The 17,539-nt window shown below is 44.6% G+C and overlaps 1 protein-coding gene across 1 annotated transcript; it reads right to left on the bottom strand.

Annotated features, from left to right (window-relative positions):
* Window positions 1–6,681: 6,681 nt before the first annotated feature.
* Window positions 6,682–15,737, bottom strand: ZP1 (zona pellucida glycoprotein 1). The gene is made up of 10 exons (XM_060771155.2): window positions 13,723–15,737; window positions 12,578–12,721; window positions 10,648–10,832; window positions 10,454–10,551; window positions 9,134–9,261; window positions 8,857–9,046; window positions 8,604–8,754; window positions 8,059–8,143; window positions 7,366–7,488; window positions 6,682–6,951 (listed from the first exon to the last, which is right to left on the bottom strand). The coding sequence occupies exons 1-10, from the start codon at window positions 15,470–15,472 to the stop codon at window positions 6,830–6,832; spliced, it is 2,976 nt and encodes a 991-aa protein (XP_060627138.2). The 5' UTR covers window positions 15,473–15,737; the 3' UTR covers window positions 6,682–6,829.
* Window positions 15,738–17,539: the final 1,802 nt, after the last annotated feature.

The following is a 17,539-nucleotide window of genomic DNA, read 5'->3' as shown; positions in this document are numbered from 1 at the left end:
ATAATGGAAAGATCCATTTTTAAAGAATTTGTCAGTGACGTTGTCAAGACAGTTAATCAAAAAGTCACATGAATATGGGAGAAGCAGAGCTGTTTGGTTAAGGTCTTGCCCGCTTTTTGGAGAAGCAAGAAATAAATTTTCATCTTTTTCATGCCATTTGGAATTATACCACAATCTGTTTCTAGAGAGATGTAAGTGAACCTTCTTTTCCAGATCACCTTTGGACCTACAGCTGTTAGATCCCTTCTCTCCACACATAGCCAGGATATTCTGATAGCTTTTAAAATGGAGAGTATAAAATATGGCTTTAAAATGACTAGAGAGCTTCCACCTAAAAAGGTGAATTTTTTACACATGTATTATTATGATGATTATTATTGCACCTTTTCCCCAGTTCAGAATGTAAAAATGACCAAACAATCAGAAATTTAAAAAAAGATTAAAATGTATGACATTAAACATACACAAATACCAGCACATAAGTTAGCAAGATTCAGTGTAATGTTTAGGTAGGACAGGCCCTATGAAATCATTGATCTAAATAGAAAAAGTTTTACTTATGTGTGAAAAGAAAGCTGGGAAGGTTGTAATTTAACTTAATCTGGGAATGGAACTCCGAAACCTGGGTACAGCGACTTACAAAGCCTTCTCCTATGTTTATTTATAACTTGCCCTCAGAGAGATAGGGCATGTTATAAAGCATTATTATTATTATTATTATTATTATTTCCATCACATGCACCTGTGGGGAATTTGAGACAGAGAAGTACCTCCCCAGTACATCTCAAAGCAGGGGTTGGTTCATAAAGGAGAATACCATATTTCTGGACCTGAGCTGTATAGGGTCTTATAGGTCAAAACCAGAACTTTGAATTGTGCCCAGAAACAGGTCAGCAGCCAATAAAGCTGTTGCAACAAGGAAATTGTGTATTCCCTGTGACAAGCCTCAGTTAGAATCCAGCACCTCTTTGGACCAGCTGGTTTCCATGCACTCTTCAAAAGCAGCCTCGCATAGGGCATGTTACAGTGATCCAAGCAAGATATAACAAAAGCACGCATCACCATGACCATATTTCAAGTTCCAAGGAAGGGGTGCATCTGGTGCACAAGCATTAATTGCAAATACAGTGTCTTTATCTGCAAAGTGCTGGGCAAGTTGCTCACCATACAGGCTGTCATATGGTATGAATTTTCATCTGCTTGTGTATCAACATGTCAACTTAGGGGCTTCGAGTACTTAGAGGTCTTTTACACACAAGTCCAAGGATGGGGAACTGACAATACCAGGTCTGTAGGCTATTTCAGAGGATGGATCTGGTAAAACCACTTCTGAATATTCCTTGCTTAAGAAAACTTGTGGAATCCGTTGGGTTGCTTACTCCTTGCAAACACAGTTGAGGCAAAGACGTTTGCTTTTGCTGCCTTGGTTGCCACCGAGCAGGCCCACAGATAAGCTTTGTGTTCGACTGAGTGCACATGTTTTATGTCAATGTCACTCTAGTTGTCTGCTCACTTATTTCATTACTACCAGCTCCCTTGAAAACGAAGGTGCTGGTTGGGCTCCACTCCACCAAAGGGAATGCTGAGGAGCAATTGTGTCCACTGCCCTAGCAAGGACGTTGACGCAATCATTTATCAAGGCATCAGAGAACTCTTAGAACCATCAGGAATCTATCCAGATCCATAAGCTTCCAGAGATTGTGTTTTTCAGGGGTCTCCCACCACTGCAAAGATTTTGAGTCCCAGCAAGTATAAACCCCACCAAGTGATGATCTGTCAATGACAATGGAACTGTTGAAAGTTCCTCCATTTCAAGAGCAGAGAACATGGGAGATTGAATGATAACAGTTGATCAAACATATTTTGTCAATGCATTGAGAAGCAACATACCATCTGATGTGCTACAGAAATTGAGATGCTGCTCTTAATTTTACTGCATATCATCTATCATAATAGCAGCTAATCTGTTTTATAAGAGCACATGTAAGCCTTAAAGCCAAGGTAAGATTTTGTGTTTAAAACCTGACAAATAGATAATAAAGGTAAATAAAGTAAATAGCACTCATTGGCTACACATTATCAACTGGTGCCAAGATATATTCCATTGTTGCTTAATATACAAAAAAAAAATCACAGGCATTTTGAAATCTTTTATAAGCAAACAGCACTCAGGAATTGTAGTAATTAGTGGTAGAAGATGCAGTAGTAGAGAAAGAAAAGTGTTTGTGAAACTAATGAGTAGCCTTGCACCTGGAACAGAGGCCCTTCAGGGATCATGTCAGAAGTGCCAGATTCGGGCTGAGGAGAAAAATGCCTAGTTCTTGAGATCTTTCTGGTCATATAATCATAGAGTTGGAAGAGACCTCATGGGCCATCCAGTCCAACCCCCTGCCAATAAGCAGGAACATTGCATTCAAAGCATCCTCGACAGATGGCTATCCAGCCTCTGTTTAAAAGCCTCTAAAGAAGGAGCCTCCACCACACTCCAGAGCAGAGAGTTCCACTGCTGAACAGATCTCTCGGTCAGAAAGTTCTTCCTCATCACAAAAAGAGAGTCTTCAACCTCAGCAAGATGGAGTGGATGAGGGATTGGAGGACATCCAACCCCAAATTGGGAAAGAAGTCGTCCAGGAATACCTGGCCGCTCTTAATGAGTTCAAGTCCCCAGGGCCAGATCAACTACACCCCAGAATATTGAAGGAACTAGCAGAAGTCATTTCGGAACCATTGGCAACCATCTTTGAGAGTTCTTGGAGAACGGGAGAAGTTCCAGCAGATTGGAGGAGGGCCAATGTGGTCCCAATCTTCAAGAAGGGAAAAAAGGATGACCCAAACAACTACCGTCCGGTCAGCCTCACATCGATACCGGGCAAGATTCTGGAAAAGATTGTTAAGGAAGCGGTCTGCAAACACTTAGAAACAAATGCAGTCATCGCTAATAGTCAACATGGATTTATCAAAAACAAGTCATGCCAGACTAATCTGATCTCTTTCTTCGATAGAGCTACAAGCTGGGTAGATGCGGGGAATGCCGTGGATGCAGGGTACCTAGATTTCAGTAAGGCCTTCGACAAGGTCCCCCATGACCTTCTGGCAAGGAAACTAGTCCAATGTGGGCTAGGCAAAACTACGGTGACGTGGATCTGTAATTGGTTAAGTGAACGAACACAGAGAGTGCTCACTAATGCTTCCTCCTCATCTTGGAAAGAAGTGACAAGTGGAGTGCCGCAGGGTTCCGTCCTGGGCCCGGTCCTGTTCAACATCTTTATTAATGACTTAGATGAAGGGCTAGAAGGCATGATCATCAAGTTTGCAGACGACACCAAATTGGGAGGGATAGCCAATAGTCCAGAGGACAGGAGCAGAATTCAAAACGATCTTGACAGATTAGAGAGATGGGCCAAAACTAACAAAATGAAGTTCAACAGTGACAAATGTAAGATACTCCACTTTGGCAGTAAAAATGAAATGCAAAGATACAGAATGGGGGACGCCTGGCTCGAGAGCAGTACGTGTGAAAAAGATCTTGGAGTCCTCGTGGACAACAAGTTAAACATGAGCCAACAATGTGATGTGGCGGCAAAAAAAGCCAATGGGATTTTGGCCTGCATCAATAGGAGCATAGTGTCTAGATCTAAGGAAGTAATGCTACCCCTCTATTCTGCTTTGGTTAGACCACATCTGGAATATTGTGTCCAATTCTGGGCACCACAATTCAAGAGAGATATTGACAAGCTGGAATGTGTCCAGAGGAGGGCGACTAAAATGATCAAGGGTCTGGAGAACAAGCCCTATGAGGAGCGGCTTAGGGAACTGGGCATGTTTAGCCTGAAGAAGAGAAAGCTGAGAGGAGATATGATAGCCATGTATAAATATGTGAGAGGAAGCCACAGGGAGGAGGGAGCAAGCTTGTTTTCTGCTTCCTTGGAGACTAGGACGCGGAACAATGGCTTCAAACTACAAGAGAGGAGATTCCATCTGAACATGAGGAAGAACGTCCTGACTGTGAGAGCCGTTCAGCAGTGGAACTCTCTGCCCCAGAGTGTGGTGGAGGCTCCTTCTTTGGAAGCTTTTAAGCAGAGGCTGGATGGCCATTTGTCAGGGGTGATTTGAATGCAATATTCCTGCTTCTTGGCAGGGGGTTGGACTGGATGGCCCATGAGGTCTCTTCCAACTCTTTGATTCTATGATTCTATGTTCAGGTGGAATCTCCTTTCTTGTAGTTTGAAGCCATTGTTCCATGTCCTAGTCTCCAGGGCAGCAGAAAACAAGCTTGCTCCCTCCTCCTTATGACTTGCCCTCACATATTTATACATGGCCATCATGTCTCCTTTCAGCCTTTTCTTCTGAAGGCTAAACATGCCCAGTTCTTGAAGCCACTCCTCATAGGGCTTGTTCAACAGACCCCTGATCATTTTAGTCACCCTCCCCTGGACACATTCCGGCTTGTCAACATCTCCCTTCAATTGTGGTGCCCAGAATTGGACACAGTATTCCAGTTGTGGGGTCTGACCGAGGCAGAATAGAGACTTTCCTGGATCTAGACACTATATTCCAATTTATGCAGGCCAAAATCCCATTGACTTTTTTTTTCTGCTGCATGACATAGTTTGCTCATGTTTAACTTGTTGTCCACGAGGATTTCAAGATCTTTTTCACGTGTACTACTCTCGAGCCAGACGTCCCCCATTCTGTATCTTTGCATTTCATTTTTTCTGCCTAAGTGGAGTGTCTTGCATTTGTCCCTGCTGAATTTCATTTTGTCAGTTTTGGACCATTTCTCTTATCGGTTAAGATCGTTTTGAATTCTGCTCCTGTCTTCTGGAGTATTGGCTCTCCCTCCCAATTTGGTGTTGTCTGCAAACTTGATGATTATGGTGGTTCTCTGCATATTCATTATTTTCTTCCACTCCCTACTTACTTTTATCCTTTGTTTCTCAGTAACTATTTTGTTTTCAATCCCTCTCTCATCTTTCTATCCTCTCTAGGATGTGCTGAGAGCTAAAACGTGATCCAAAGAATCCACAACTTTATGCACCCTGTTTTGTCATGTCAAGATGGAAGATTACTGTGAAACCCAAGTGAAACAAAATATCTAAAGGGAAGAACTGAGAATTTTGTCTTTCCTTGGTTAAGTGTCCTAGGTTCCTTCTTTCTTTTTCAAGGATGTGTCTCATCCAGGAGTCACAGAATTACATCTGTGGTATGTTATGAATCCCCCTGTGTTTGAGTGTTGTTTTTTATTTATTGTTATCATTTTAGAGTTTTTTAATACTGGTAGCCAGATTTTGTTCATTTTCATGGTTTCTTCCTTTCTGTTGAAATGGTCCACATGCTTGTGGGTTTCAATGGCTTGTGGATTCATGGTTCATGAAAATGAACAAAATCTGGCTGCCTGTATTAAAAAAAAACCCTCTAAAATTATTATAACAGTAAATAAAAAACAATACTCAAACACAGGGGAGCCCCAGACAAGAAACAACCAGGGACAGCTAATCACCTCTCAACAAAGGATTCCCCCAGGCAGTAACAAGTCACACCAAAAAACTGTCAGGCCATCAAATGCTAATCAAGGTGGCCAATTGCAACATTCACACTTGCCTCCAGCAGACAAGAGTTCTTTCTCCCACCCTGGACTTTCTACAAATATATAAACCACACTTGTCCAGTTTCCAACAGACCTCACAACCTCTGAGGATGCCTGCCATAGATGTGGGTGAAAGATCAGGGGAAAATGCTTCTGGAACATGGCCATACTGCCTGAAAAACCTACAACAACCCAGTGATTCCGGCCATGAACTACCACCTTCCTGTAACAGGTTTGCAATTCACTATAACTTTTTATATAGTGAAAGGTTTTATTCATTGTATTTGCCATCTTTTTTTTTCTATCCTAAAAATACCTGCTGTTAAGATGGGTATTTTTAGCTTATTCCTAATTCATAGTTACTGCTTCCTTGTCCCCAACACAGTGTCAGAAGGGACAGTGTTTAGAACTGAATTTCATTATTAACAATTTGAACTTTTTTCTATCAAAAATATTAAGCACAGATCATTTCTGTAAATCTTTTTTTACAAGTAAATCCCAGGGACCAGCTTCCTGGGCAGCAAAACACAATTCAGTTTCATGCAACAGACGGACCCTTTTCCTCTTGCCTTGTCCTCTTAATCACTTTAGACCAAAGGTGCACTGATGTAGTGGAGACTCTAGGAGAAAAATACATGAGTTGCTTGACAGGATCTGCTAGAGGCAGTGTCTTCTGAGGCAATTAACCAGATCACCTGGGCAACAGGATTGGTGTCTAGAACATCTAATGCAGTAAATTTTAGAAATGGCTTGAATATTTAGCAGACTGCATGCTCCAGGACAGTGGTTCTCAACCTGTGGGTCCCCAGGTGTTTTGGCCTATAACTCCCAAAAATCCCAGGCAGTTTACCAGATGTTAGGATTTCTTGGAGTTGAAGGCCAAAACATCTGGGGATCCACAGGTTGAGAACCACTGATCTAATGCATTAGGTCTATATAAGGTGTTTGATTTATTTCCCCTTTCTCCTTTTGCAATAGAACCTTTTGTTATTACCCTTCCTTACCTACAACAACATACACTCTTTAAAAAAAAAACCCTTGTGGTATATATTGTGTTGCCAGAAATAATATCTTTACATTTAACTGTGGGCAGCCTGATATTAAATACCTTCTGTGTGATAGAACTTAAATGGATTTGCCACGTGGTCAACAAAGTTATTGGTATGCTACTAGTTATGTCAAAAGTTCTACTGAAAACCATTTAATTTTGTTACTTTATTTTTACATTTTCTTCCAAGAGTATTATAACTTTGTTGCCCTGCTTTTCTTTTTCCAGAGCACCAATGCAGTAACAAATAAGATAATACCCGCCAAGGGTAATGCCACCAAAAGTGTCCATGTCAAGTCTTCACTTGAGGTCATGCCTGTGAAAGAGAGAAGAAAGGCTAAGAAGCAGTCTGGGATCCATGATTTCCCTGACCAAAATTTTGTCGGTGTATTACTGGTATCCTATAAGGACAAAGGCAGTTGTCACCTCTGCATACAACACACCTACAAAACAGTATCCACATTATCCCCATAATTGTCAGGGATCTAAATTAAATTAATTAATTAAAAGGCAACTCATCTTAAGAGGGCAGGTTTGTGACCTTGTTAGCAGCAATTTTCAGTTCAAGTCCTTCATATTGCATTTGCATGTTTCCAAATCAAGGTTTGTAGAGACAGATTTGTGTTTAAGTATTTGGCAGAGATAGTAAACTATATAAAATGAAGGGCAACAGACACAATGTTCATATTCCTAACTACAAATGGACTTCAGTATTGCAATAGCCACTTACTTTTGTCCTCTTTGACTTCTTTTTCATAAGGCTGGCTGCTCTCTTGAAAGATCACAGCTCCGTAAGTGCTTACTAAGTCCAAAGATTCAGTCCCATTGCTCATCTCCAAAAATCGACGGTATCCTATGAGACAAATGGGTAAGAGGAAATGACTATGATCTATTAGTAGACCATACTGGGTGCCATATATGACTGGGGCAAGTACGAAAAGGAGAGATGCAAACCATTAGCCATCTAAGTGTTGTGGCTGAAAAACAGCAATCAACAGTCTGGCCAAGAAATAAACGTATATGCCTAGTGACTAGAAATGTAATAATAGCACTAATATAAAACATAACTGCAGTACTAACATAAAATACTGCTTTGGAGAACCCCTTTTCTTAATGTTGTCATCAAAGGTATGCTTCAACAATCTACTTATGTATTTGGCTCATTTTTTAAAATGCAGTACACTGCTTGAAAAGAAGTGTTTGGGAGCCACTTTGCATTCATACACAGTCCTCACATGTAGTTCCTTAGATGTTAATACTATACATTTTAATCCCATCCCTTAATTCCAAGTAGTTACTACCAAGTTTTGTGTTTTCTAGTTGTGAAGCATTAGAGCCGCTTGGTTGTGCAGCATGTCATATTGCAAGCCCGAACAGACTCAAAAGCCCTTAAAAACATAATAGCAAAGCCATTCCAACTTACTTGCAGCCACTGGCATTTGGCATGGGGCCCTGCAAGGTTCTAGCTGTGAGGGGTGGCAGACAGACACACTACAGAAGAGATACACCTGGGAAGAGATCATGTTGTTTTTCTTAGAAGAGCATGCGAGCAAAGGCATAGACCACTCACAATATTGCAAGACCTTATTTCCCTAGAATCCTTACAACACAGTGATTTTAAAGTGACATAATATTTAGGTTGTCCAAGAATAATCATTAGTGTGTTTTCTTAGTACTGTAATGAAGTAGGAAAATTGAGACCAGTCATGTCCTAAAGTTATTTTTCTGGTGCCCCAACCTCTCCCGATTCCTTCTCCTACATTTATTTACCACATCATGGAAGCAAATTTGATTGATCTAGTTCAGATGGTGATGACTACGGCCCTCTAGATATTTGCTCCTTGCATTTCCCATGAGCCCTAGTATGGTTAATGGTGAAGTATTAGAAGAGCTGCAGTCAAGAAATCATCTGATCGGCATAGTTACTCTGGCACGACTAACATTAAAACATCTTCTCTAAAGTCTTACCAATCCATCCAGCACCAACTGGGAGGAAGAATCCACAAATGTGAATGTGGAAATGATGAAGCGCTGGTAGTGGGTTGGAAAGGGCAGGGCAGATGTGGCAGGACCCATGGGCAGCAGCTGGGTTCGGTAATTGTCTCCTTCAAATGGGCACCTGGGAAAGAGAGACACTGCTCATGTTCTGTGGCTTGGATGGCAAACAGAAGTACTCTGTCCTCTCTCAATAGGACTAACCCTTCTCTTCCACTCAACTCACCCATTCACCAAGATTGGCCACTGCAGCTGCTCTAGGGGATTAGTGCTGGGAGTAGCCCAGCACTCATGCAGAACCAGAACAAGGGATGGGTCCATCCTTTGCAGGAGGCGAACCTCCACATGCACAGGCTCCCTCAGCACTTTCAGGACGGGATAGTCTGTATCCGAATAGTAGTATGTGTAACTCGAGTCTAGGGAAAGAGACAAAAGCAAGAGATGAATAGCCTTTCAATGTAAGGGTCCACATAGCAGACCTGGCAGAAGAAAAGCACACCCACCTGTAGCAATGCGCAACTCCAGTCGGAGAGGTCCCACCTGCAAAACTGGAGCTGGGGTGGGAAGTGGGAAGACTTCAACCTGAACAGGCAAGAAGTCAGTGGCATTGTAGATGCAGCGAGCATTGAGGCTGCAAAGGGACAAAAGGAGGGAGGGATGATGGCAATGATGCAGAATATAGCTCTAGTCATTACCCTTATTTACAGGTCAGAGTCTCCTGAAATAATCATTATTGTGGTTTCTGAAATAATCCTTATTTTTTGCTGAACACCTACGTAGGCATTTCCTTTTTATACAAACAAACAAAAAATAGATTCCATAAACAGCACTATCATTTTATGGCCTGTTTCAAAACAAAGGAAGGAGGTCAGCAATTATGGCAGGTCTTGGGAGCCACCAGGGGCTACCTGAACTACCAAAAACAAATAAAACAGTGACCAGAACATTTTTTAAGATGTTAGCCAGTATGCAAAGACTTGCAACCTATTTCAGTTGCTGCACCCATAGGTATAAAAAAATAGCTATTCACTCTCTTATCTGGCTTGAAAAAAGTTGGTCTGAAAAATCTGAAGGAGTTGAGAGATACAAAACCATCCTGGGAGAGAACACATGGTCTCAGAGCTGCAGTTTGCCCACTCCTGGGCACTCTGTGTATATATTCCTTCAAGTTACCTGTCAACATGAGGTGACTTTTACTCAGAGGTGGTTTTGCCAGTTCTGCACTCTGAAACATAGTCTACAGCATTTGGCATTTGGTGGTGATCACCCATCAGGGATGTACTAACAGTACTATTCAGGGATGTACTAACAGTACTAATAGCTTCCAATATAAGACAGAATCTAGTTCCCAAACTTTTTTTGACCAGGGACCACTTTGACCAGGGACCACTCTCACACATTAGGACCAAAAGGGTTACGAATCAGTATTTAGGCCCCAAAGCTATGGTGACCGAACAGTTCCAAGGGTTTTAACATTTCTGAAATAACTCCTGCTTTGCATACCTTCTTTTTTAGAGTGAGTTGCAAAACTTGAGCACCTGCTGAAGAATTTTTTGAACACTTCAAAAGCAAAATTTACTTCCTAGGACAGGTGGCACTCCAAGGAATATTGGCCTACCATTGGCCCCACTCAATGGCCAGGATTGATAGGAGAAAAATTTCCACTACCTCTGGAGAGCCACATGTTTCCTTTCCCTGCTACAGTAGTATGTAATTTGTTTGGGAATACTGACCACATGCAGCTCTCCTAATTAAGGGCCAGCAGATTACCTTATAGAACTAAAAGATAACAACAGTCTCACCAAAACTGAAACTGAGCTTACATGAAAGTGCTGTCTCGTGTGATAGAACCATCTGGTCCGCTTAAAATGTCAATGCCAGAAACCAGCTGGTTTTCATATATCAGTCTACCACCAGCCACCTAGGAAATTAACACACACACACACACACACACAAATTAATTAGTAATGTTCATCTTGACACCCTCTCCTCCCAGCAGCAAGGCCCCCATCCTCACCTGAACGGTTGTGCCACACTGTGTGAGGGGGAAGCGGAAGACCAGGAAAGACTCTGTTTTCCTAACAGGGTCACATCCAGCTTGGGCATAGGAGAGCTTGACACTGTCCAGGATGATGGGGTAGTCCAACATGTCCCTGGAGACAACCAAGATGAAGTGGCCATCTCGAAGACATTGAACAGTGACTGCAAGCAGAAGAGAAAACAAGGGTTACAACTGGAGGGTGCTGCCATTCAAGGCAGAAGCTGAGAACCTCAAGCTCCCAGTTTTGTGCAGGTGAGGAGAGAAGGAAGCTCAGCTTTCAGTGAAAAGTGTACACAATCTCTAGAGATGTGGAAGAAAGATAAACTCTCCATTGTTTTGAAAGCGAGGTGAAAAAGAAAGTCAAGTGGCACTACCTAGCATGACAGATAAAGTTCTGTCTCTTGAGTAAGCCCCTTGAAGCAACAAGCAGTTTTTTAAACTATAGTATAATAAAGGTTAATGCTGTAGCTAGTTTGTTGATAGAAGTGATATCAACAAAAGGGATAAAATATTGCAACGGGTATGAATATATGAAACATCTTCTTTTATTTCTCTGTGTTATAATCTGTTTAGTTTGTCAGCTGCAGTGTGAAGGTGTATCATGTGAAGATAACAAGTAACCTCTGCATCTATGTGGTATAAGCAATACCACTGTAACATGGAAGCTTTAAAATGTTTGATGATGAATTGCAAATGTCTTTATCTAATATCCCACCAAATATTCAAAGGCGGTGTTTACCTCATCAACCTCATACACCTCTTTAAAAGGATAAGTAGTTGTTTTATTAGTGCTGTTTATTTTATATAATTCTTGCACATGTTTACATATTGTTACTCATAAATGACAAAAATCTTGGAAATGTACGGTATGTTATTATTTTACAAATCATATCTTTTGAAAATATATACATGAAAGGTTTTCATGAGATATGCTGTGTCTCCATACTTTTTATTAGTATAATTTATTAGTATAATTTATAAGTGATGGTCCTCCGCCATGTCCAGATGCCTGACCACCGTCTCCCAAAGCAGTTGTTCTACTCTGAACTCAAGAATGGAAAACGGAATGTTGGAGGACAGGGAAAGAGATTTAAAGATGGGCTCAAAGCCAACCTTAAAAACTCTGGCATGGACACTGAGAACTGGGAAGCCCTGCCCCTAGAGTGCTCCAGCTGGAGGTCAGCTGTGACCAGCAGTGTGTAGAATATGAAGAGGCACGAATGGAGGGCGAAAAAGAGAAATGTGTCAAGAGGAAGGTGAGTCAAGCCAACCCGAACCGGGACCACCTTCCACCTGGAAACCAATGTCCTCACTGCAGGAGAAGATGCAGATCAAGAATAGGGCTCCACTGTCACCTACGGACCCACCACCAGGACATTGACCCTGAAAGACTATCCTACTTGGACAATGAGGGATCGCCTAAGTAAAGTAGTAAGTAAAAAAAGTAAACTTATGTATGTATCCATACCTCTTATGAGGGGTTGGTTTAACCTCTGGTTTGCTAGTTGAGATTACGCAAAATGATGCATGTCTTAAAAAGTGTGTCACCAACATGAAATATTTGCAAACCTCTGGTCCAGAAGCTACTAAGATCAACCAGCATCGCATGTGACAGAGCTATTGAATCTATATATAGGCGGCTATATGGTTTACAGTCCTATAGTGCCTAGACTCCCTAAAATAAGCATAGGCAGCTGCTGGCATACTGGTGCCATTTCCCTCCCTTGTGGCCTGTCATCAGAACATCACTTCAGGCTGCCATTCTAATTTATTGGCTTATTATGACTGAAAGACTGTATTTCTTGATCTGTCTATTATAGACACAGCAACTAGATGTCACCATCATTTCACAGCACAACCCAGGAGAAATCAGTAGAAATGAGCTGAAGTTCTTTAACCCATTTACCTGTGTTCCCATAATAACATGGGGTTGTTCGATCCTGGTCATCATAACAGCATCCGGTCTGGTAGCAAGCTGCTGGCCCCTGAGCATCTGCACAGGGAATCCTTCCAGAAGAAACTTGGCATTGCTCCAGGGTTAGTGAGGAACCTAAGGCAATAAAAGAAGTGCTCCAGAATTACCTATTTCATCACATAATAGTCACCCCACTGAATAATAGTCGCAGCCATTTTTTAGATACCAAAAGTGATATGGGTGCACCCCCTTTTGGGGCTGATTTTTATTTTCTTTCTTCTTTATCTGAAGTCAAGGCAGTTTAAGAATTACAATATAGAAGTCTTTGGAGCTCCACTCCTCTCTCCTTCTTCTAAGACAAGGGAGCTTACAAAACCTGGAATTGAGTTTTTTGGAGGAAGGAGGGAAAATTTGAGTTCCAGGGACCTCCATTTCAGGTTTTTAAAACTGCTTTACCTCAGGGGAAGGAGAAAAGAGGGAAGAGTGGAGCTTCAGACATCTCCATTTTATCGTTTCTAAACTGCCTTGCCTTCAGGGAAATAAGGAAGGAGCTCTGCAGTTAAAAAACCAGAGCCAAAGTTGTTTGAGGCTGGATCATCCCTTCTTCTTCTCCCCTTTTGGAGGTTAGGCATTTTATTTTTACAACCCTAGAAACCAGGAAATAAAAGGCAGATTCCCCCCCCCCTTGTGTAATAGTTGCACCCTCCCCAAAGGGAGGAAAAGTGTGACTATTATGCAATGAAATACAGTATCTGGAGATGGCCAAGTTTTACTTTTACATCACAAAACATGGCAAGATGCTACTGGAGCTAAACAAGCTCTTCTAATCAATGGTAAAAGCAGGCAACATTCTTAACATAACAAAAATGAGAGAGTCTTTCTCTTTCCCATTGATCTTCCTAAAGGTCTATTGCAGTGATTCCCAAATTACTATACATTAGGCATTCTTAAACAATTGTGGCTTCTCAAATTCCAATCACATGGCCATTCTTCATATTTTGACAATTCTTATTGTGCATATTTCTCATATGACCACATAAATGGTAGACAATACCAGTTTCTACTTAGTGAGTGAGGAATCTATCCCATGCATAAACATCATTCATATACACTAAAAGCAATTAAGGATTACATACCTATACTATGTGCAGCCAGCATACCAGTCTGAAGATCTGGGCGCACTAGGTCAGGCACAGGCCAGGGCTGAGGCTGTAGACCAGGTACAGGACGAGGCTGAAGATGTGGCCGCACTAGGTTGGGCACAGGCTGGGGCTGGGACTCTGGGCGCACTAAACCAGGCTGATGCTGAACTGCTGGGCGAACTTGGCTAGGTCTTGGCTGAGGCTGAACTTCTGGCCTCACTAAGCCAGGCTGAACATCTGGGCGAACTAGACCAGGTCTTGGCTGGGGCTGAACTTGTGGGCGCACTAGATCAGGCACAGGTTGTGGTTGAACTTCTTCATGCACTAAGCCAGGCCTGGGCTGAGGCTGAATTTCTGGACGCACTACGCCAGGCCAAGGCTGAACTTCTGGCCTCACTAAGCCAGGCTGAACATCTGGGCGAACTAGACCAGGTCTTGGCTGGGGCTGAACTTGAGGGCGCACTAGGCCAGGCACAGGTTGTGGCTGAATTTCTGGCCACACTAAGCCAGGCTGAGGCTGAACTTCTGGGCGTACTAGTCCAGGTCTCGGCTGAGGCTGAACTTGAGGGCGCACTAGGTCAGGCACAGGTTGTGGCTGAATTTCTGGCCACACTAAGCCAGGCTGAGGCTGAACTTCTGGGCGTACTAGGCCAGGTCTTGGCTGAGGCTGAACTTGAGGGTGCACTAGGCCAGGCACAGGTTCTGGCTGAATTTCTGGCCACACTAAACCAGGCTGAGGCTGAACTTCTGGGTGTACTAGGCCAGGTCTCGGCTGAGGCTGAACTTGAGGGCGCACTAGGCCAGGCACAGGTTGTGGCTGAACTTCTGGGTGCACTAGGCCAGGTCTCTGCTGAGGCTGAGCTTCTGGATGTACTAAGCCAGGTCTCGGCTGAGGCCTTGGCTGAGGCTGAGTGTCTGGATGCACTAGGCCAGGCACAGGTTGTGGCTGAACTTCTGGGCGCACTAGGCCTGGTCTGGGCTGAGGCTGAACCTCTGGATATACTAGGCCAGGCCTGGGCTGAGGCTGAACCTCTGGATATACTAGGCCTGGTCTGGACTGAGGCTGAACTTCTGGGTGCACTAGACCAGGCCTGGGCTGAGGCTGAACCTGTGGGCGCACTAGGCCTGGTCTGGGCTGAGGTTGAACCTGTGGGTGCACTAGGACCGGTCTGGGCTGAGGCTGAACCTCTGGGCGCACTAGGACCGGTCTGGGCTGAGGCTGAACCTCTGGATACACTAGACCAGGCCTGGGCTGAGGCTGAACCTCTGGGCGCACTAGGCCTGGTCTGGGCTGAGGTTGAACCTGTGGGCGCACTAGGACCGGTCTGGGCTGAGGCTGAACCTCTGGGCGCACTAGGACCGGTCTGGGCTGAGGCTGAACCTCTGGGTGCACTAGGCCCGGTCTGGGCTGAGGCTGAACCTCTGGGCGCACTAGGCCCGGTCTGGGCTGAGGCTGAATCTCTGGGTACAGTAGACCAGGCCTGGGCTGAGCCTGAACATCTGGGCGCACTCGGCCTGGTCTGGGCTGAGGCTGAAGTTCTGGGATCATTAGGCCCGGTCTGGGCTGAGGCTGAACCTCTGGGCGTACTAGACCCGGTACTGGCTGAGGCTGAACTTCTGAGATCATTAGGCCTGGTCTGGGCTGAGGCTGAAAATCTGGGCGCACCAAGCCAGGCTGAGGCTGAACTTCTGGGTGTACTAGGCCAGGTCTAGTCTGAATGTCTGGGCTCACTAGGCCAGGCATGGGCTGCGGCTGAACTTCTGGGTGCACTAAGCCAGGCTGAACCTCAGGTCTCAACTGAGGCTGTACTTGTGGGCGCACTATAGCAGGCACAGGTTGCAGGTGACCTTGGGGAGGCACTAAGCCAGGCCTGGGCTGAGGCTGAATTTCTGGTTGCACTAGGCCAGGCCTGGGCTGAGGCTGAACTTCTGGGTGCACTAGGCCTGGCACAGGTTGTGGCTGAACTTCTGGGTGCACTAGGCCAGGTCTGGACTGAGGCTGAACTTGAGGGCGCACTAGGCCAGGCCAAGGCTGAACCTCTGGGCGCACTAAGCCAGGCTGAACCTCAGGTCTCAATTGAGGCTGTACTTGTGGGCGCACTATAGCAGGCACAGGTTGCAGGTGACCTTGGGGAGGCACTAAGCCAGGCCTGGGCTGAGGCTGAATTTCTGGTTGCACTAGGCCAGGCCTGGGCTGAGGCTGAACTTCTGAGTGCACTAGGCCTGGCACAGGTTGTGGCTGAACTTCTGGGTGCACTAGGCCAGGTCTGGACTGAGGCTGAACTTGAGGGCGCACTAGGCCAGGCCAAGGCTGAACCTCTGGGCGCACTAGGCTTGGTCTGGGCTGAACTTCTGGATGCATTAGGCCAGGCCTGGGCTGAGGCTGAACCTCTGGGTGCACTAGGCCTGGTACAGGTTGTGGCTGAACGTCTGGGCGCACTAGCCCAGGTCTGGGCCGAACATCTGGGTATACTATGCCAGGCCTGGGCTGAGGCTGAACCTCTGGGCGCACTAGGCCTGGTCTGGGCTGAGGCTGAACTTCTGGATGCATTAGGCCAGGCCTGGGCTGAGGCTGAACATCCGGGCGCACTAAGCCAGACTGAGGTGCAACTTCTGGGCGTACAAGGCCAGGTCTTGGCTGAGGCTGAATTTGTGGGTGGACTAAGCCAGGTACAGGTGGTGGGTGAAATTCTGGGAGCACAAGGTCAGGTCTGGGCTGAGGCTGAACATCTGGTTGCACTAGGCCAGGCCTTGGCTGAGGCTGAATTTCTGGGTACACTATGCCGGGTGCAGGATGGACCTGGTCCTCTGGGTGCACTAGGCCAGGCAAAGGCCGAGGCTGTGCCTCTGGGTGCTCTAAGCTGGGCACATGCCAAGGTGGAGACGGAGCTCCTGGGCGCACTTGTCCCTGGACGGGACGTTGCTGAGATTCTGGGCGCCCTAGATTGGTCTGAATCTCGGGTTGTACTAGGTCAGGCAAGGGCCAGGGCTGAGGTGGTGGGTTCATTGTATTGGGCACAAGCCGAGCCTGAGATTCTAGGTGCGTTAGACCAGGTTGGAGGTTGGGATGTACTATGCCAGGCTCAGGTGGGGGTGGAGGCCCAAGGCGCATGTTGATCTCTGGTACATATTCTTGTAGCTTGGGACACGCCATGTTGATGTCATGAGCAGCAGCTACTCTGTTTCTTGTTAGTTCCTCCAGACGGACCTTTAAGTGGTTCCTGCCATCCTACAAAGACATTGAGTTAGATTAATAATATAGGCATGAACATTTATTATAGACACAATTCACATCAAAGGCAGGAATTGGAATACAGTTTTTAAGAAATCAGAGATCACAATGTTTAGAATATGGGATTGTCATAACCTCAGTATAATCCTATGAAATCTAGTTTTAGTAATCTTTTTTAAAAACATAGGTGGAGAGTATTGCTCAACCTACTGGGCCCGATAGTTTGTTCCATGTTGGAGGGAGCCTCCTAACATGTTATTCCCAGCTTTGTGCCCTCTTAATATAGGTGGACTACAGCTGTTGGGGAAGACTGGAGCACGGGTCCTTAAATTTTTTAAACAGGGCCCGGTCACAGTCCCCCAAACTCTTGGAGGCCCAGATTATAATTTGAAAAAAACATGGATGAATTCCTATGCACACTGCATATATCTTATTTGTAGTGCAAAAAACACCTTAAAACAATACAATAATTAAAATGAAGAACAATTTTAATAAATATAAACTTATTAATATTAAATGGGAAATGCGGGCCTGCTTTTGGCTGATGAGATAGGCTTGTTGTTGTGATTGTTGTGTGCT

Source organism: Anolis sagrei, chromosome 1 (assembly GCF_037176765.1).
Source record: "Anolis sagrei isolate rAnoSag1 chromosome 1, rAnoSag1.mat, whole genome shotgun sequence".
Lineage (NCBI taxonomy): Eukaryota > Metazoa > Chordata > Lepidosauria > Squamata > Dactyloidae > Anolis > Anolis sagrei.
The sequence above is the reverse complement of the archived record's forward strand: the minus strand, read 5'-3'. Positions and strand labels throughout refer to the sequence as shown.